This window comes from Anarrhichthys ocellatus, unplaced genomic scaffold (genome assembly GCF_004355925.1).
Source record: "Anarrhichthys ocellatus isolate YVR2014 unplaced genomic scaffold, GSC_Weel_1.0 scaffold40, whole genome shotgun sequence".
In the NCBI taxonomy this organism is placed as follows: domain Eukaryota; kingdom Metazoa; phylum Chordata; class Actinopteri; order Perciformes; family Anarhichadidae; genus Anarrhichthys; species Anarrhichthys ocellatus.
Genome location: NW_022280070.1, coordinates 4,513,248 through 4,533,649, shown reverse-complemented (window position 1 = coordinate 4,533,649; position 20,402 = coordinate 4,513,248). Strand labels below are relative to the sequence as shown.

The following is a 20,402-nucleotide window of genomic DNA, read 5'->3' as shown; positions in this document are numbered from 1 at the left end:
AGAGAGAGAGAGAGAGAGAGAGAGAGAGAGAGAGAGAGAGAGAGAGAAGACTTTGGACATGAATGAATGAATGACACAGTGAGAGAGGAGGGTGTTAAAGAGACACTTGTGTGATTGACAGATAGGCTAATTCAGAGTGGCAGTGGTTCAAGAGTGGAGGTAAACATTTCTGCTTTGCTTCACGGGAGGTGTGAAAATCCCAAATTATATCAATTGCCGTTGATTATGACCGCATGTGGGGCAGAACCAGACCTGTGTGTGTGTGCGTTTTTCTATCCTGGTGGGGTCCATCACCTGACCCCAAAAATGTGACTCTGTCGTGGTGAATGACATCAATAGGTGGGAAGATTATAATCGAATCAAAACAAATGGCTCACAGTGTTCTTCCACCCCGTTGCCAAGCAACCATGAAATCTTGATTTCATGTACATTTCTTTTGAAGCCAAAAAAACCGACGAGTGTCTAGAAACTAAAAAGCAACGGAGCAGAGAGCTGCTGAAACTCGTCCTCCATTCTAATGCACAGGGAAACTTTCTCCTTAATTGTGTCTTTAATTGATTTCCCCCTTTGTTTCTACATTTCATCATAAAAGCATAAAAGTAGTGTCCTGAAGGTACACTACAGTAATATACACTTTAGAATAATAGAATAGTGTGCATTTTGTTATGCCTAAGAATATCTAGCTTGAATTAGTATGGAAAGTAGCAAGAGAGTGGGAGAGGGAGAGAGAGGGAGAGAGGAAGAGGGAGAGAGAGAGAGAGCAGAGGACGATAGAGGGTGGCTGAGACACCAGCTCAAAAGGGGAACTGGGAGAAAGCAGAAGTGATTTCAGCATCCTGACAAGTTGCACATTCTAATCGAGGGGGAAGAGAAAGTAGGTGATTCTGAGAGATCGGCTGGGCAGCGGAGGATTCGTCCAGCTTGAGTGGAGGAGGGCGGGGGGGGGGGGGGGGGGATAATGTGAAGCAGAGTGACGGGACCTTACAGTTGGAGTATCTGCGTGAACTGAATAGCAGGGAGCACCGGCGTGACTCTCAGCAGCCACAGCGGGGAAGCCGGGGGCCTCCGCAACATCCCTCTTTTCCCTCTCTATGTCAACCTGAATCGTCAGGAGGGAGCATTCACACACAGCCACTAACGGAGACAAGCCTTCACACACACACACACACACACAGATACATTTATCACACGCCGCAGATATGGGGTCGGTGAGTGAACTTTGCGTGTCCAGCCTTCAGACGTTCTTGTGTCCAGCCGTGAAGCCGCTCCAGCCACCTCCAGGTAAAGCATGCTCTTTTTGTAGCAGTTTTCTGCTTTGCTTTGTCGGCATGCGTTTGTATAGCATATAACATTGAACCCTCTGGCTAGATCATTTGAAGAAGTTGTGACAATTAGTTGGTGAAAGACTTCCCACACTGTCAATATAAACCTGCTGGTGCATGTGTTCAGCAGGGATGAAAAAAACAGTTGGATGGAAATAGAGGGAGCTTCTTGTAGCTAAGGAGGCTCTCTCATTAAGCACAACTTAAACCTCTGAGAGAGAGAGAGCTAATGTTATTACTTACTGAGCAGATCTAATCTCCAGCAGCACTTTCCACTGGCAAACTGTTTTGAAACTGCTCATGGTGACTTCTTCACACATCCAACAGCACTGAAACCTCAGGTGACGACACAGCCACGCAGAGAGACATGCTCCTACAGTATCACGCTCCGCTGTGCATGAAAATGTCTCTTCTTGTCCCCGTTACTAGCTGCTGGGTCCTCTGATAACCGGGGACGGCAGGGTTGTGTTTACTGGAGATCACCTCTTAAACTCTCAGTCCTTCCCGGTTTAATCACAGACGGAGGAGAAGTGGAGCTGGCTAAGACGGTGGCCTCCTTTCAGGATTTTTTTTTTTTGTCATACTCACCATCTGTTCTCATATTCGTCCCTTCACACTGTAGAAATAACAGGATCTGGATTGCGATGGAGCAAACGTGTGTGTGCGTCCTATGTTTGTTTAGGGCTGGTAGTTTAAAGTCTTGCAACTGCATTACACGACACTGCGGGGTGGTGCACAGGGTTCCCACTGGGAGTGTTTGAAACTGTGTGTTGTTGGCAGACCGTGTTGACAAGACTGAAGCGGCTTTGTTGGGTCGCGGTGAATCAGCTGACTGAGTGCGTAGCAAGGAGGAAACGGTGCTGTCTCAGTGATTTCAAAACGCATGAATCAGCACCACGGATGAGCGTGAAAAGAGAACACTTTTTTTTTTTTTAGTTTTGGATATTCAAGGGGGGAGTAATCTGGATTGTTCTGCTATCAAGAATGTGGAGACAGCAGAGTTTCACAGATATTTGTCAAGCTAACCAAAATAACTTTGACATATTGGGAAGAGCTGAGGAAAGAGTTCCAGTTAGATATGGCACTCGCTTGTCATTTGGATATTCAGCCCCCAGTCTGAAAGCAGTACATTCCCAAAGGCTTAATTTCAGCTGTCATCCGCCTGCAAGTGTCAGTTTTTTTTACTCGGACTGTAATAAAAAATAAAAAAAACCACTCATGTCGTGACGGCAGCCATTGCGTTTTGGACCCCTTGTGCCGGGAAGAGACTAAGCAGTGTTCTGTTAGTGTTGGTGTTTCTGTTTTTAATCGTGAATCATGCAAAGTGATTCACGTGTGACTCATCGAATGGTTGTCCAGCTCGTTCACATTGAATCGGCAGCATCATTAGATCACTCCTGAAATATAGAAATATAGACAACTGCTGTCTCATATGAAAAAAACAAGTGCAAAACACGAGTGAGAAGTTGAGAAACTCACTTAGCTGCCTCACCGGCTGCCTGACCTCGTGTACATTTTATTTCCCAAAGTCTTTCTGTTTCTCAGGGGATGCAAAAATGATTGTTTCAGTCCTCTCAGGCGCTCTCCCTTTGCATCTAAATGGATTAAGCGCGTGTACAGCGTTATGTCAGTGCTCTTCCAGACTGTAAATCTTATAAGATTTACAGTCTGGAACTCACAGAACTCACAGTAATTACTGTGAGTTCTTACTTTCACAGTCACTGTGAGAGGGACTCAGCATGTCTTCTTCACAGGGCACCGTGGGGGACTGATAGTGGACAGTGCATCTCCCGAAGCAAACCTGATAGTAATTTAGCTGACTAATATCACAGCGCTTACGAGGGCCTCCTGCGCTGTGAGGCAGGTGTGCTCGAGCTTTGTCTTGACTTTCTGTCATGGAAATGACTCCATGTGGACTCCAGGAGCCGCTGAGGACAAAGTGATCTCGTTTGGGAGCACAAACAAGCCCGTCAGCAGCAGACAGTGTCCAGAATATTTCCCAAATCTGCTTGTTGTAAAGGAGGGTACGATGCAGTTGTAGTGACAGTGTTAATGGATTATGTCAGTGGTTCCCAAACTGTTTGGCTTGTGACCCTTAAAACCCTTGTAAACATGATTTTGAACTGTTAACTTGCTTCATTACCGCCGTAGAACATGGCATCGGTTTTCATACCCTCTGTATCTGTGATTTATGTGGGAAATACTTTTTGCGCAGCAACACCTCTCCAAAATCTTAAATATTTTAATTTGGATTTGTGTTATTGGAGTTTTATAGCATTTGTAGAGGTCTCACAGAGTTTGACCTTTCAGGGGTCTAATTGGCGTCACTGTGTGGCATCACATGCTGTGTGTTTCTTTGTCTGTGAATGACTTTGCACACTTCAAACACAGGCTGAAGACAGCGGGTTGCCTTTGAGATTTTTACTGGAAGTAATTGTGAAACTGTGAATACAGAACTGGACAGCAATGCTAGGGATTACAAATCAGAAAACCACAAGCTTCCACAGAAAAGAGTAACGCCCTGCTCGCACAAAATGGTACCAGGAGACCTCATGATTAACAAATGACCACCCTCCTCTGTGTCTGACATTATCCCTTGGATATGATGTCAAGCCTCTGCATAATACAAATATATTACTACATGATATTTATATTTACTATTATAAGTGTTATTTTATTATAAAGACCTATTTATGTCTATATTATACTCACAAAGACGTAAGAATGTATCCAGTACTTTAAAATATAAGATTAGAGAAAAAAATATACCTAATTTAAATATCAGAAAATGCTTTTTCTTCTTCTTCTTTGCAACCCCAAATTTGGGAGCTACTGGATTATGGGATTAAAACCTCTAATTTAGCCCTAGTTGATCAGTAAGCTCCTGTGTACATTTACATGAAATCATAATGTCGATTTATTAGATTTCATGTGAACTGTATTCCACTGGCAAGACACAGTTTGGCGTGTTTTTTCGGAGGCGTGAAGCGACTCTGCCAGCGAGCAGCTTCAGAGAGGCGTGTGTGGGAATCAAGACAGAGGCAGATGAAATCCACACTCCTCTGTAAGCCAAATAAGATGCTTCTGGTTGCGTGGCAGGATTTGTTCTTGCTTTTTATCTTGATGGAATCCCATGAAATGAACGGGCGTGGTAGCACGTTCACTGGTGAACTAGAAAACAATGTTTTTTTGATTGTGTTTCTCTTCTACCTCGGGCATTTATGACATACTGTAACTCCTATTCTTGTACTGTAAATGCGTAGACACGCTGGCATCCAAACCCATGAAGCTCTCCATGCCTGGGGGGACACAATCCATCTGAACAGAAGGGGTTCTATTCTGCCATTCCCTTAGACCCGCTTGTTCGTCAGGCTAATGCATTATGAATTACAGATGAACAATGCTTTGTCAGCCTGTAGTTTACCACGGCTTGTTGGGGGTGATGTCAACTGCAGAAATGTTTGCAGTGCAGAATGCTGCCAGTCTAGCCTGAGGACGAGTGACTTCTAGACAGGCTGTCGTACTTCAGCAGGAGCTCTCTCTACGTTTCACACTCTCGTCCTAAAAGTGATTTGCGTACAGTCACATCTTCTGACGGCAGTATTTCTGCATGTATGTTGTGTAAGTGTAGCTGAGTTCCTGCTGTAGGCTGCTACAAAAGGAACGGTTGGAAAGTAAATTGTCTTGCTGTCGAGGATACATGGAGAGCATGTTGTATGTTATTAAAATAGAGCTTTGTGTTTGTAATTGCAAGACAGACTGTTTTACTCTCGCAACCACGTAAGAAAAGTGACATAAGAGCTAGCTATATCCTATGACTCATGGCAGTAATCATTCGTTCAGGTCGGCGCACCCTCCCACTTGGAAAATTATAGGATGGATTGATCCAAAAGGTCTCATTACCTCCGACTGCACCTGTAGAGAAAGAAGTGGTTTCAGAGTCAGCTTGTGCAGTGAGTCATTATGCATGGAGCGATAAACCTCCAGCCACAGCCTATGCCCCGGAATGTCTGCCATACATGTAGTAATCTATGTAGCATGTAGTAATCTATGTAGCATGTAGTAATCTATGTAGCATGTAGTAATCTATGTAGCATGTAGTAATCTATGTAGCATGTAGTAACAGAGGCATTCTTCAGGCCGGCTGGTAACGTGTGTCAAGCAGGTGTGCGGAAACTAACCTCCTATTTCTCAATAACTTCTTTTCTGGGGATTCATTTGGTTTGCAAGTCAAAGACTATATGTTACGATTTGAGGTAAATATGAGGCATTTGTGTGGGTAATTATGTAATAATGTCTGGTTGTTAGGGATGATTTATCATTTAGGCATTGTTTCTGCAATATGTGCGTCTAGATTTCATTTCTGGAACTTCGTTATATTAAGTTTCCCTCATGCAGTTTTAGTTGTAATTACAGCAGACGATCAGCAGGGGTCACTCTTGGCATTTCTTCTCATTTGATGGTTAAAAGCCTATTTTCTCACTTTTTTTCCATCTATTTCAGGCTATTTAAACACATAGATTTACTATTATAACTACAGGAGCTGTCACTGCATCATTATAGCCGCATGGATAATTATAAAGCCTTATGGTTTCAGGAATAACTCCGTTGCACAGTTACAGTTCTAGAGAGTCGATCACATCTCCCCAGGCACACACAGCTTGAACCCGTCACAAGTCCTAACCCTTACCCAGGCAAGATTCCCATTACACGGTCGTTGCACCAATTTTACACATCAAGATCACCTTATCTGTATTATGTCTTTATTATATCTCGGCCTCTGCTGCATCCATTTTGACCATTATTTTTCCACCAAGTCCCCCAACTTTAAGAAAGTGACACAAAACAACTACAAAGAGACTCAAAATGACCAAAAAGGGGGCAAAACAATCACACATACAAAAAAAGAACTACAAAAAGACCAAAACATTTCCAAAGAGACACACAATGACCACAAAGAGACACAAAACAACAACAACAAGAGTCTAAGCAATGATTAAGTATTGTATATATGTAGGAGAGGTGGGCCTTTAGCGTGCCTGTGCTCAGGGGCCCATTGTGTCATAATGCGCCCATGATCCATGCCCTGAAGATTGTGGACTAAACCCTCATAAACAACAGAGAAGAAGAAAGAAGAAAACATTGTCCTTTTGAGGAATTCCCCCATCCCATTGAGTCTAATAATCAGCTGCATCTTTCAACATGCAAGAACAAAACCCTCTTTACACGTCATAGTCTAGTATGGTAGCCGCTTCGACTTGAACTCTCCATTGACGTCTCATGTATCCGAGGAGCAGTTCTACTTTGTACTACTTTTGTGTCTTTGTGTGGACCAGGAAGTTGCAGACGACAATGTGTTGGTATCAACTGATGATCTTTTCATTTAAAAGTCAAACGTCTCTCTGGTTTCATTAGCACAGATTTATAGCAGTGCTCGGGGGGGAATGGATTAACTGTTAACAATGAATTGAAACTTTGTGTGAACGGGGTTCACTTCACACAGACTGCATTGTCGGTTATTGAGTTTGGGCAGCACAACTGAAGCATTCATGAGCCACAGCTTGAAGCCCCTCAGATGAAGTGGCCATGCAGGCTATAAGGGGCCTTTCAAGGGTTTGTGCATCTATGCTGTATAGGTCTTGTTATTGCCAGTTGCCAGTATGGTCTTCAGAAAAGGGATGAATCTGCAGTATTTTGTCTTGATTCCCCGCATTGGTGGTTTCTCAACACAATAATAATGCAGCCAGACATCCAGCCACATTGTTTTCTCCTGGTGCATCAGTGCAGAGGTGAAAAGAAAAACAGAGAGGCGGTGTTATCTCCGGGCCTCTTTCATTGGCTGCAGAGCGCAGCATTCCTCCTGGCTCTCCGGTGTTCATCAACAGGCAGGGACAGGCTCGGCCCTTTCCTATCTGACAGCAGCACAGTCGAGCAGGTGTTATACAAACAGCAGGCTGATTTATTCACTTTTAACAAGGGGGTGGAAAGCTGGGTAGCTCTGCTGTCTGCCCTTACAGTTTTCCTGAAAATATGCAGTCAAGAAATGTCTCCCTAGAACAACCACCAGATGCACCTTTGTTCACAGGCAGCATAAAATGTGAATATACTCAGTGTTGGCGGGCCAGGATGAAACATGACGGCAATAAATCCAAAAGAAGATGAGGCTTTTATTTCTGAGCAGCTGCTGCGACCTGGCGAGTTAAATCAGACATTTACACATGCTGCTCAGTCTCACCGGGATTACCAGTTCCACCCTTAATGACACATCCACATGTACTTGGTTGTAGTCTTGTTGGAGTGATTCCAACACTTTCAGTTGTGTAGTAATGACAGAGTGTAACTAGCAAATATTAAACAATATGAAAATGTATTTTGGCCACAACAAAAGTTTCTGTGTTGATGTCAGATTTATCTAGAAAACACTGTGATTGTATTTGAATATTCAGCAGGTGTTTGGGAGAGTTTGTTATGTCTTCTTTGCAGCCAGGTGTTGTTGCTGTTTTCTAAAAAATAGTATCCGTGAGAAACTCTCAGCGGATGTGGTGAATCAAACGCAGCAACAAGCGCAAGATCAGCAGCAGTGAATTGCAGTGCCTGTGTGTCAATCACAATCTCTCCCTGCCCCCACTCAACCCTGTCCCGTGTGTGTGTGTGTGTGTGTGTGTGTGTGCGCGTGTGTGCGTGTGTGTGAGAGAGAGAGAGAGAGAGAGAGAGGGCAGTGCCCAAGGCAACAGGGTGCAGACGCAAGCGGCGGACGCGTCATTTGGCTCATTTGCTGCACCTTCTTTCTGAGCAACAGTTTAACAGACTGTTACCGGATAGGGAGCAGCCCTTCCTTAATAAATAAGAGCCTAAAATTATAATCACAAACAGGCAAACAAATCAAATAAACTCTACTTGTTGTAAAACCAGAGGGTTTGTATTCATTTTCTATCTCCAATTTACTGTGGAGACAAATGTATTTGCTGAATGCAATACAATGAAAGAGGACTTCTGGGCAATTTGAGTATTTTGTTTGAATCCGTATTTTAATATATATCATTTATAATACACACAGGGTAACGTTGTTGAGCATAACACTCACCGTAACACCATTATTATACTGTGCGGGTGCCACCCTCTGTGCCTGTGTGACACAATTCAATGTAACGCTGGCATAATGTAATTTTTTGAAACCATCTTTTTCATATATATATATATATATATATATACACATTCTGGGGGTGCAAGTACAATTTGAGTATTTGTACTTCATATGTCTTGATGCAAATTAACAACTTCCTGTTTGCCCAGTCAGAAATGTTCAAAACAAAATGTTAATATTGTTAATGTTAATATTCAATAATGACTCAAATTTGATGAGAGCACCCATCTTTTCCACTCCTCACTGCTATCAGGAGAAACCCCTGTATCTGCCTTTAAAGTGTTCAATCTTATGATCCGTACATGAGGGTGTTTTATTGTGAAAGGCTTAACCGGAAGCTCGTTGATTTTACTCAGTCTTGACAGAGGATCGCGCGCAGGAAACGTTGGTTGGTTAAAGTCCTTCGTGTCTGCTAACCACTCCCTTGAGCTGTCGACAGAGCCACCGTTCAACTGCCGAACGAAACCAAAGTGTGTTTGTTAACTCTGCGTTAAAACGTAATAATATAACTCAATACATTCATCGATACTAGCATCAAAGGTCAAAGTTTCGACGCTCGGAAAACACTTGAAACTTTTCTTTTTTAACTCGGAGCTACCAGGCGGAGACAGCATGGTGTTAAAATCGGAAGACGGTGTAGGTGAGTGAAACCGTCAAAAGAACTACACGTTTCTACAAATATCGTGTTGAATGTCTTTACTTTATGAGAAGTATGAACTGTTGAAATGATGTTTGAAGGTAAAGCTCAGGAGTGAGGAGTCAGAGCTGCTGGGTCGTCTGGCCTTGTTTACAGTGTTTATTAATCTGCCATTTTAAGCGTTCACTAAGTCAACTTTGTACATATTTGATCATCTAAAAAATACTTAAGTTGCATACCCACACAAAAGGAAGTAGCCCACAAGTACGTTATATATTGTCTTTTATAGGGTCAGTCTGCAATAGTAGATAAAGAAAATATACAGATTCATTTTAAAAAACTCACTATATCGAGTTTAAAGAAGGACCCTCCCTATAGGTTAGCTATGCCTCTTTAAGTTTAATTCCTATGAAATAGTTGCCCCAGTTCAGTATTTGTTAGTCTGCTATAAGTAATATCTCTGTGGATTTGAAGTTGATCACTGTGGGTGTTATACCACATGTATAAACACTTTAGCAACACTTGTTATTTCTTGATGCTTTTGCCAGAGAGAGATCATCCTCAGTGTCATCTTTCACTGACTGCTGAGCAATCAGCAACAGGTGTGAGAGCAGACGGCCACTCCTCCAGTGTGTCAGCATGGCATTAAAACACTTGTCACTCATGTTAAAGTTGTATTTATTATCCCGGCCTTCTGCATATGTTATATGTTATTAATTGTATAAAAGGATGTAATTCCTTTTACATGTGGTTATTATACAGAAATAAATGGGTGTGCAGCCTTTTTGAAGTCAGACATAAATCCGTTGTTTTCCTCTCCTTTGGCTCGGTTTTAGCCTGCCAACCAGTAATGAGCCCCCTGAACTTGCGTCAGCATTAATCCCGTTGGAGAACAGTGAACATCTGACTGACTGATCCTGTTATGTGCTGCCGCTCTTCTTGTTCCGAGTGAGAACTTCTACAGACTCTTTGCCTCGGAGGATCCCGGCTGGCACACGGCTGCATTGTGTTCACGGGGATGAACAGTCGATTCTCTACCGGTCCATTTGTCTCTGCCACTTTAGGTTTGGGAAGTTTAAGCAGTTGTCACTAATGGTTCCCTAATGAGGGGCGCTGAGAGCTCTAATGGGCTCCTCCACAACAATGTGCGTTGATGCCCCGGTGGTTTGATAATCGTCTCCCCCTATAATCGTATTTTCGTCGTCTTTCTGCGTTGGTTTGCAGCCCATCTTTCCTCTCAGGCTGGTGATCGCTCCGCACACTAAGCTGCTATAATGCAATTGGACGACATGTTGTGTATTTATTACGTGTTGATGTGAGTCTCGTGTTTGGTAGCTCAGTAACACGCAGTACGCTGCATAGCTGAAATGTTTTAGGGCGGTGATGCCAGTCAGTGAAGGAGGCAGAGAAACAAGATGACAGAGTGATGTTTGGCTCGATGTGGGACTGTACATTCATTATTTATTGTTTTTAAAATGTGTGAAATAATCACCTAGATTACAAGATGTTGTAGTTTCATTAGCAGCTAAAAAAATAATAATGTCATAATAAAGAAAATCAGGAAGGCAAAGTGTAATCAGAAAATATATGTTTTAGTCGACAAGACATTTAAAAAGATCGTTGAATTATTATTCAAGATCTGAGCTTTTTCTGTGACATCAAACTAAATACGTTTTGATTTCTTGTTACTCGGACACAATCTATTTCCCTACTTCACGTTGGCCTCTGGAGCTTGTGTGTTATTCTTTCTGTCTTGCACAGTTTAGCCTGCGGTGAACTGATTTGCGTGACATGCTGGTTTCTTTGCAGCAGGTGTAGACACGCCTGGAGTCATTTTCTTCATGCAGGACAAAACTCTGATCACTCCTGTTGATAAGACCCAGAAATTCAAAATGGCGCAGGAAAGTGATGCAAAACTGACGACACACGTTGCTCCTGATGTGGAAAAGCAGGTTTTTCGTGTTGTTTATCGCATCTCGTGTTGATTTTACAAATATCATGTCATAGGTACTCTTTGTGTTTTCTCTCTTTCTGAAAACGCAAAGAATGCATTGAGAAATATTTGGCGCCATAGAAAGTTTGTCAAAGGGGTGAACAATAGAGTTGTATTGTCATTTGTTTTTTTATTGTGCACGTCTCAGTCGAACATGCATGTCATCACGTTGTGATCGAGCTTGAGGACTAAAGTTATGAAGAAGGAAGAGTTGCTATTTTATCACACTTCCCACAGGATGGGTGGGTTTAGCCACAGCTTTCACTCCTCTGAACCATGAGAACAGCTCACAAACAGGAAGCCCGCAGTCTGACAACATGCTCGACAGGAAATGACATCCCACGGTCCGTGTGTGGGCTAAAATATCTTCACCGCTCGTTCTCTCTGTCTTCAACACAGACACAGAAATACAGAGAAAAACAAGACCTTTCCCATCATGTGTTTTCTGGTGTGTGTGTGTTTTAGTGGCGAGAGAGGATGTTGATATTAAGATAGCCCCGATAAGAATCAAGGCCAGCAACGTTGGAGGACAAAGGCATGCATTGTGGGTAGAAATAGCACTTCCGCTTTTGAGGAACAACATTGAGAAGCCTCCACATCGGCCTATTAAAACAATTAATGTTGATAAACGCCAATAAAACAGAACGGAGATTATTTAAGAAAGCTGCTCTATTGTGTTCATAGTGATGGATTGTGTGTGTGTGTGTGTGTGTGTGTGTGTGTGTGTGTGTGTGTGTGTATGTGTGCGCAGCTGCAGGATGTTTATGCTGTATGTGTTCTTTACAATGAAGCTGTGTGTGTATACGGTCACATCGGCATACGTTCTCCAGCTCGTTCTCTGGTCCCAGCATTCCTGAACACAGCTAGCAGGCTCACTGGGAACTGTTTATGGGATGTTGATGCTCGCTCTCATTTGAATCCCATGACTGGATAGTGTGGCATACACCTGACCCGGCTCGTGTTAATAACACAATACAAGGTTGTTTTTGTGGGACAGACTAAATATGGGACATTTTTTAGTGCAGCGGTTCCCAACCTGAGTTAAAAAGATAAATCTACAGGGTCACAAGATGAGATAAGAGACGAGAAGGAAAACATATCTGTTAGGTTTATTTATTTTTATTTTTATTTCTAATACTGTTTAGCTCTTAACTCTGAATTAGTTTAATTAACCAGTGTGAGAAAGAGAAATCCCCCTTTGGTTGTACTGCTCACAACTCATGTTCACACTGATGCTGAAACCTATATAGAGGGGTAATGAGAAGACATCGCTTCATTTTATCAGCCCAAAAGTGTGGGAGCCACTGGTGAAGTGAATATGTGCTCCATCCATGTTTATTTACATTTTCTACTTGTACTTCACTCTGTGATTTCAAACATTTCCCATTAAAACCTTTAAGAAAGCCAGAGACAACGTGTCTGATTTGGATCTGCAGGGGTTTTAATGTATTTAATTAGATAAATACTGATAATAATGGTGACATCATGACCAAGTGAACACGTTTTCCTGTTTCATCGCATTATGGCCCTTTTTAGAAGTCTAATGCAGGATATAAATCCTCACCGTATTGATTCAGAGGTGCAGAGTGCAGCCGGCACAGCAGAGGGCTCCAGGTTGACTCATACAGACAGACAGACATGAGGCAAGCGCTCACATCTGCTCTGTGATGCAGACGCAGACACACCCGGGGCAAAAGTGTGTGTGTGTACACACACTCAACAAGCCACTCGGGCCACGATGAGTTTGGAATACTGCGATGTTTTGGCACGCATCATTAGCATCGGGATGATGCTCATGCAAATACACGATTGTCTTCAGGACAGATGACATTGTTAAGCTGGATTTCGGAGGTGATGATGACTGGTCGCATGACTGGTCGGGAGAGAGAAGACCTGGCTCAAAGTGCTGACTCATACCAACAGCTCATGACCGCGTCACTGTGGTGACCAGATGAAGAAGAATGAATGAATGATATATATGAGTTACCTGTTTTTAACAACGTTTTCTCTGTTGGGCCTCTGGGTCTTATGATATACCGTATTACCCTCTGAAAACACTGTTTGTTTGTGTACGTTTCTTTTGAGCAGGTTGTTAATCTTGTAATCCTGCAGGAATGAGTCCTAAAACCCGGGACTGAGTCAGCATTTTTGCACCTCTGGTTCCCTCGTCTCAAAGTTCATTTGTGTTTTTTGGATGGATAAATTGATTAAATGCCTGAAATATGGTCTGTGGTTAAAGCAAGTGGCTAAATGAGACTACAAAACGTCATCAGTCCGCCTTCACAGCCTCTTTGTGTTTACACTCATGAGACCGTGGTGTAGTTCTAGTCTAACGTTAGCTTTAGAAGATTGTCTTGCTGAACAAAACGTGTGTCATAAAGTTGTGTTTCTGTGATAACCCAGAATCCAATGGAAAACTCCTGTTGGCTTGTTGTCGAAGGAACAAGTGCGATGCTAACTTCCGGGGTTGGCGTACAAAACGTTGTCATCCCTGCAGCTGCTCTATTAAGGTTGTGTGTAAAACAGCAATATGTTTTGATCAACAAACACAACTCAACATATGTAATCATATACATCGGTTTTGAAAGAAAGTTGTGGTATAGACCTTTTATATTGCCCTCTGTGTGTGTGTGTGTGTGTGTGTGTGTGTGTGTGTGTGTGTGTGTGTGGAGGCAGAGAAAGGAATGACCACTGGGTGGAGCCTCCATGTTAATGGCAGTGACAGCAACATTGAAAGAGTGAGTAGAGAGGAGGGAGGGGAGGGAGGGAGGTAGTGAGTAAGGCTCCTTCCCCAGACGGGCTGTCAGTGTGCTGGGAGCATGCTGGGAGCTGATAGCTGAGCTGTTTCTGTTTCCCTGACCGGAGGAGCCGGCTCCTTCTCTCTGCCGCTGGTCATGTGGATGTCCAGCTCGCCTGCGTTAAGCCACAGGAGCTGACAGAAAAACAGACTGCTGGGTCTTTTATTTTTAATTTTTGAGGTGAGGTGTTTCCTTGTTATATATATATAACAAGGAAGAGTAAGAGAGAAGAGGAGCTCCCTGGAAGGACACACAATTGACATTTTGGAGGATTTCTCTCACAGGTTAGCACTTAGATTTGCTGACGCTCGTGTGTCTTATTTGTTGAATTGACGTTGTTTTCCACAGGTCTGTTTGTGTTAGCTTGTCATCTCTGGTACTTTGCTGTCATGCAGGACTCTGTGTCCCCCCCCCAGCCACACTTTGACAGTATTGAAGATTAAATCAGCGAGGATGAAAAGCAACTAGGATGAGAATCATTTGAAGTGCTAGTGGTCTGACTTGTCGTCTGCTGGGCCGTCTTGTCATTCGGCAGCCTGGTTTGTTGTGTTGTGGTTAAGATGATTGAGTGCTGGTGCAGCAGGCTAACGACTGGGCAGCGTTGTGCTGTCAGTGGGGGTGAGGTGTGTCCGTATGAAGGCATATATTTGTTTGACTCTTCAGGATTGTATGTAAAAGTGCAAACGGAGGTAAACGCTTCACGAGCGGGGCTGCAGAAATCGGACTGCAATTTTACTCGGTGGCACAAAAGCCAGCTGGGATGACCAACGAGTAATGTAACAAGTACAAGCCAAGGATGCTTCAGCCATCAGTCCCCCTGCCTGGGCCCTGTTGAGGAATGTCCTGAGAGGCCAATGCAGACACAAAGGGAAAGCTGTGATCGTCCCACTGTCTCTGTGTTCTCCTGCCACTCGCCGTCCCACGCCTCCCCGGCCAAACACAAGGCTCCTTCTCCCGTTATCTCTCCTCCTACCTCCTACCCTCAGGCCAGGTCAGGTTGGACGCTTTGTGGCTCTTTGCTGCATGTTTTGGGTTTCTGTTTTTGTGTTTGGCAGCAGTGGATCTGAAGGTCAGAGGTGAAGAAGTTCTTAGGCCGGTGCCCTTATTAAAGAAGGCATTCCTTCACAACCTCGTGTTCCACTTTGTTACAAGCTGTGTTTGTGTGTGTGTGTGTGTGTGTGTGTGTGTGTGGGTGTGGGTGTGTGTGTGTGGAGGTGGGTGGGTGGGTGGGGGTGTGTGTGTGTTTTCAAATATATATGAGGGAGAGTCCCCATGGGGTTTACTGTAGTAATGAGATTCAGTCTCAGATCAGAGATCAGCGGATGAGACGTTCACGTTTTAAATCACCCTTTGTTGTTCAAGCAGCAGGAAAGATCAGAAAGCTTAGGGCCATTTTAATAGACCTTAGTGTGTGTGTGTTTGCCCATACCAGCTCACATAATCTTAGGCTCGGGGTCGATTGATCGGAGCCTACAGAGACCTTCAGGGTGCATTTTGCAGTTTGAAAAAGGGAACTATCCATGAAACCGTAATGACAAAAGCTGCACGGCAGCAACAACAGCCTTAAGGAACAGGAGGAGGGCTGGACGAAGCTGCTAAGATTGGCTAGAAACTGGAAGAGAGGCGAGTATAAAGGAGAAGATCGGGGAGGGATGATAGAAGATGAAGAGTAAGGGTAATCAGGCCGAATGTTAAGTGTGAGGAACAGATCAAAATATACTTATGCACAGACACACAGACACGTGGCTGCAGAAATGGATGTGCATCTTTTTGCATATTCACTCAGTCAGCAGATCATAGGCAGCGTTGTAGCATAATAAATGCATTGATGTCTCCATCTGGTCCAGTAGATGTAGAGATAATAGACCCAGCGTCACGTTAAACATTAAGTCCACCTAAATGTGTATCTTGGGACCCTGTCCAGCAGTTGTGTCAGCGGCAGCCTATAGGTGAGGAGCTTATTTAGTTAATATGTTTTTTGGAGGAGCTCCCTAAATTGGGTCACATCTGCAGGGAGGGTGGGGGGAGGGCTGAGAGATCCTAAGCACTCAAGAATTCTAATTTCCTTATTTTCCAAGGAGAGTTCCTCAGTGATCTGGGTGGAAATGAGACGTCTGTCCCTTCTGCCAGGACGGCAATCAGGATGTGTATTAGTGGGCTGTGCCGCTGTGGGAGAGGGAGCTATAATTGGTATCTCCCTCGATGTCTCCTCCCCTGTGCTCTCCGCTGACCCAGCCCTCACTAGAAACTACTTCATCTAGGAACTCTGCAGACTCTCTGAAAAGCAAAAGATAAGGACACATGGTGTCAAAATGTAAAACAATTGTAGGATAAAAGGCTCAAATGAAGCATCGCGGTGAGTGTAAAATGTTAAATGCACAAATGTTTTGTAAGAACGGAAAGGGATGTGCCAATTCAAGAGCTGTACTGGCTATACTCAAAGGGAAAGTATCGAGTGTTTCGAGTCATAAATTTAGGTAAAACAGCACTTGGTAGTAATGAGGTCCAGGCCAGAGATCAGGTTACACTGTCCCAGATTTGGCACTTGTCCTGCCTTGCTCCCCGATACTTACTTCGGTTGATCCTCTCTCTATATTTCAAACATTTTTGCAAGAATGTAACGGATTCAGTCTGAATATCACAATCTGGACAGTTCCAGTCAGACAGTGTTAGCGTTTGAAAGCTGAAACAAAAAGCAAGTTGCTGAGCGCTGACACAGCACCAGGCACGATGGGAGACGCACTGTGTCGGCCCTGGGCGTCAGTGTGTGTGTGTGGGTGTTAAGCATGTGTGCGTACTTGCGTGCACGTCGCGTGGAGGTCTATGTGCACGACTGCACGCCTCCGTCTGCTTTCCGGGCATAGCGAGTCCCTGAAGGAGTGAAGATGTGGGCGCCCGGTGTTTCTCTGTCAGCCTGTGGAAATCACTACATTCATCGCTGTAGGGCCCCTCTGCTTCTGAAAGGCCCCTAAAGTCAGATATCGACAGGGCAGAAGAGGAGTGGTACATGTTGTGAAAAACAACACTTCCTCTCATATAATTTGCTCTTCAGACTCGTATCACTGCATCAGCAAGAGATGGGTGTTGTTATTTGGATGGATTCTATTATTAAGGTGTCAGTACATCTGACAAGCCTTTAATTAGGATAATTAGCTTTCACCACAGAAACAGATTCTCTCCATCTCTCTTTCTCGACCTTATTTACCCCGTCCGTCTCGTGTTTTTGTCATTTCCTGTCTGTTTTCTGATGACGGCCTCTTTTCGTCGGCCTTACCGGTGCAGTAGTTTGCCGAATGATGGCCAAGCAGCTCTGCCAGACGGAAGAGAAACGAGCAGCGCTCAGCATTTACTTAAGCGGATGGGTTCTCCCCTCATCTGCTGTGTTCTGGGAAATGACACCCACTTGGTGCCCACCTCTGGCACGTGCGTTGGCGGGGCCTCTCCCTTCCCTGATGTAGTCTTGATTATTCCGGGTGGAATTGGGAAGGCAGTGGTGTGTGTGTGTGTGTGTGTGTACGTGTACCTGACCGGCTTCTCGAGTAGATCTGATCGTGTGGGTAACAACAGATGACGTGTGCGGTGGCCGGGTAGAAAATCTGGCCCTTTAATCCCGGGACCGGTGGGTTGTGTCTCCGGCTGTCTTCTTTTGGCTCCTTTCAGCATCCGTTAGCCGCCCGACCTGACATCACATTTCCAGAAAGAGGAGTGAACTTCCTGTGTTAAGCTCATCCTCCCCGTTGCTCTGGTTTGTGCCGTTGAACTCGCAGCCCGCTCTGGGTTCACTCAGCGTGACATTAACTCGCCCAGTCGATCTGGAGACGGGCTCATTAAATGCTAGCAGAACACATATTCTCAAACCTGTCTGCACTGTGTTTTGTGTGTGTGCATCTCGGTCTTTATGTAGTCTGGAAAACAACATGGCTTTGTATTGCAGCTCCCTAACGGCCCGCTGTAAGGCTCTTGTGTCGCTCTTCTATTGTCCGTTATCCCCGTGGTAAATATTAGCCGACATTGCAGTGACTGTCGTGGGTATTTGCCTCATGATGTTGAGGTTGGCATACCTTCTTTTATTACAATAAGCGCTCTCCATTATGCAGCACATGTTTTCTTTTTCGAGGATATCATTTATTCCGGATTTTACGCTTGGATAAAATCTTTACGGTCACATTGAATGAGCTGAACTTGCGTTTCGCTAATTGTGAAGTTATGAATGTTCATGTGTGTTTGTAGGCACAATGAAGCTCTTACTCTCCGGGTGGCTGGCCTTCCTTTTGCTTTATTGATTGCTGTGTTAGATTTAGTTTAGTTTTTGTAACCTTCATTCCGCTGACCTCTTACTGCAGGTACACTGCGCCACATTTAGTCTGGAATTTTTTGCTGTTTTGTTAGGATTATGTCGGACCAATATTTAATTAATGTTTTTATATGGGAGAGTAAAGAAAAAGTCTGAGGGAGAGGTTTTTTTCCGGGTCATTGTTGGTATCATAGAGTTGTGAAATGAGTAATATAATACCTTGTGTTCCATCTCTCTATAACCATTACCCAGCTAACCGTTGGCAGAGTCAACCCTCGTCTCCTTTAACCCTTTGAACCCTGCTGCTGAGGCAATGAGGGGAGGAGAGGAGGTGGCTTGTGATTGGCCACTGGGGGAATCAGAGAAACAGTCACTGAGTGATTTTACCTACATGACCGCTGGGACTCGAGCAGCTCATGGCGCTGTCGGGGTTCGCTGGGTTTAATTGCGACTCATGCTAAATATCTCTAGTTTTGTGATGCTGCAACAGTTTTTCAATGCGAGCGTCCTCCAAACAACGCTTTGCAGCAGTTATTTTGCTGCAGAAAGGCCAAATGGTTGGATTGTCACACCTCAGAGGACACAGGCTTTCACTTTATTTCACAGGAGAATTAATCATTCACTAAAACAGATCATTGTTGTTGCACATTGGATCATGCATTTTTTTTTTTGTTTACAACAAGCGCAAACCCGTTTTTGGAAACGCTAAGAGAATGAAATCCCTTCCCTCCAGTCATTTCAAACGTTTTTATAGAAGCATAGAAAGTTGTATTTTAGCTGTATCCTCTCAAAGATTTTGACTCAAGCAAGCAATTATTGCCTTATTTAAAGGGTAATTACAAGTAATTCTGATGCAAGAATAACTATGTTTTAAAATAGAGACTGATTCAGAAATAAGATGCCGAAAGAGTAAAGGCAAACTGCCTCCAGAGCAGATTGTGCTGCTTGTGTTGATACTAGTGGTGTCCCGCCATGCTTGTAGTGCAGGTAAGGCTTGCACACACACAAACTAATTGTCCATCAGGCAGGACATGTTGCGCTGCCCCTGAGTCCTCGGCACAGAGCTAATTATAGCGGCCTATAGTGTGAGCGACGGGAGGACTTTTGTCACATTTGTGCTACTCGGGCATCGATGCTCAGCGCCGCCCGGCTGACCCGAGCCGTTTCATTTAGTCGGACAGATTACACACGAAAGTGAAGTCCTCTTCAAAGTGCTCCTGTCTGCTGCACACTTGGTTTCCTTCTGGTGTAGATGTTTCATATATATATATACATACATACACACACACACACACACATATATATATATATATATATATATATATATATATATATATATATATATATATATACATATATCTCTGTATATATCTGCTGAGCCCCTTGCCGTGGGCATTCAATCCCTTTCTGATATCAAGGGGGAATTATGATGTTATTTCTGTGCACTGAGATGCCCGGAGGGACACGCCTCAGGGGATAGATATGCATAGAGAAGGATTAAGGTGCATTATGTATTTTGGGCGACTAACTCTTCATCCTCTCTCTCTCTCTCTCTCTCTCTCATCTCTCCCCCCCAGTGCCGGACGACCTCACCCCAGAGGAGAAGCAGGAGCTGGAGAATATCCGCCGGCGCAAGCAGGAGCTGATGGAGGACATTCAGGTAATAATGGAACAGGATGCGGGGGCTGTTTGTATGTACATAGCTTATGACACAGAAGAAAAAAAGACCTCCATGTGTTGACTTCTTAAGCGTACTTACTGCAATGCATTTCAGTTACTTTGAGTGGCTGTAAAAGCTTGTATATTTTATGGAAACTATGCTAATTGACACTTTATAGGCTCAAGGGGCAAAAGAATCTTCATTTTTATTATTATTATTTGGCTCACTTCCAGTAACTTCAGCTAAAAGTACAACTTGTTAAATATATAAATACCTCTTATCCATCTGTACAAATGTCTCTTTTACAAGAAGCACTTAAAATATTTCACCCCGAGTGGAATGTGAGGTATTTCCTGCCAAAAAGCTTGCTTTAGCAAACCATTGCTGGTAACTGTTGAGCCATTTGTGTTTTTGTAGATGTTCTGTGTCTCTTACGGGTGTTTTTATTGAAATGTGGTGTTTGAATATAACTCGAGTCTAAAATGAATACGATAAGCATACAGCTAAAATAGGATTAAGCTCTTTATGAGGAACGTGCTCACGCAGCCAGCTGA

The 20,402-nt window shown here is 43.8% G+C and overlaps 1 protein-coding gene across 5 annotated transcripts in view; it reads left to right on the top strand.

Annotated features, from left to right (window-relative positions):
* cyth1a (cytohesin 1a) overlaps window positions 1-20,402 on the top strand; it is a 40,799-nt gene that overhangs the window by 8,509 nt on the left and 11,888 nt on the right. Inside the window, exons 1-2 of one of the 5 annotated variants that reach the window (XR_004213468.1) lie at window positions 969-1,281; window positions 19,766-19,848. Coding sequence is in view for 4 of the 5 variants with exons in the window: in XM_031867663.1 (XP_031723523.1) it covers window positions 1,200-1,281; window positions 19,766-19,848 (165 nt within the window). In the remaining variant the exon portion in view is untranslated. The other 4 variants (XM_031867663.1, XM_031867664.1, XM_031867666.1 and 1 more) reach the window with 4 other exon arrangements.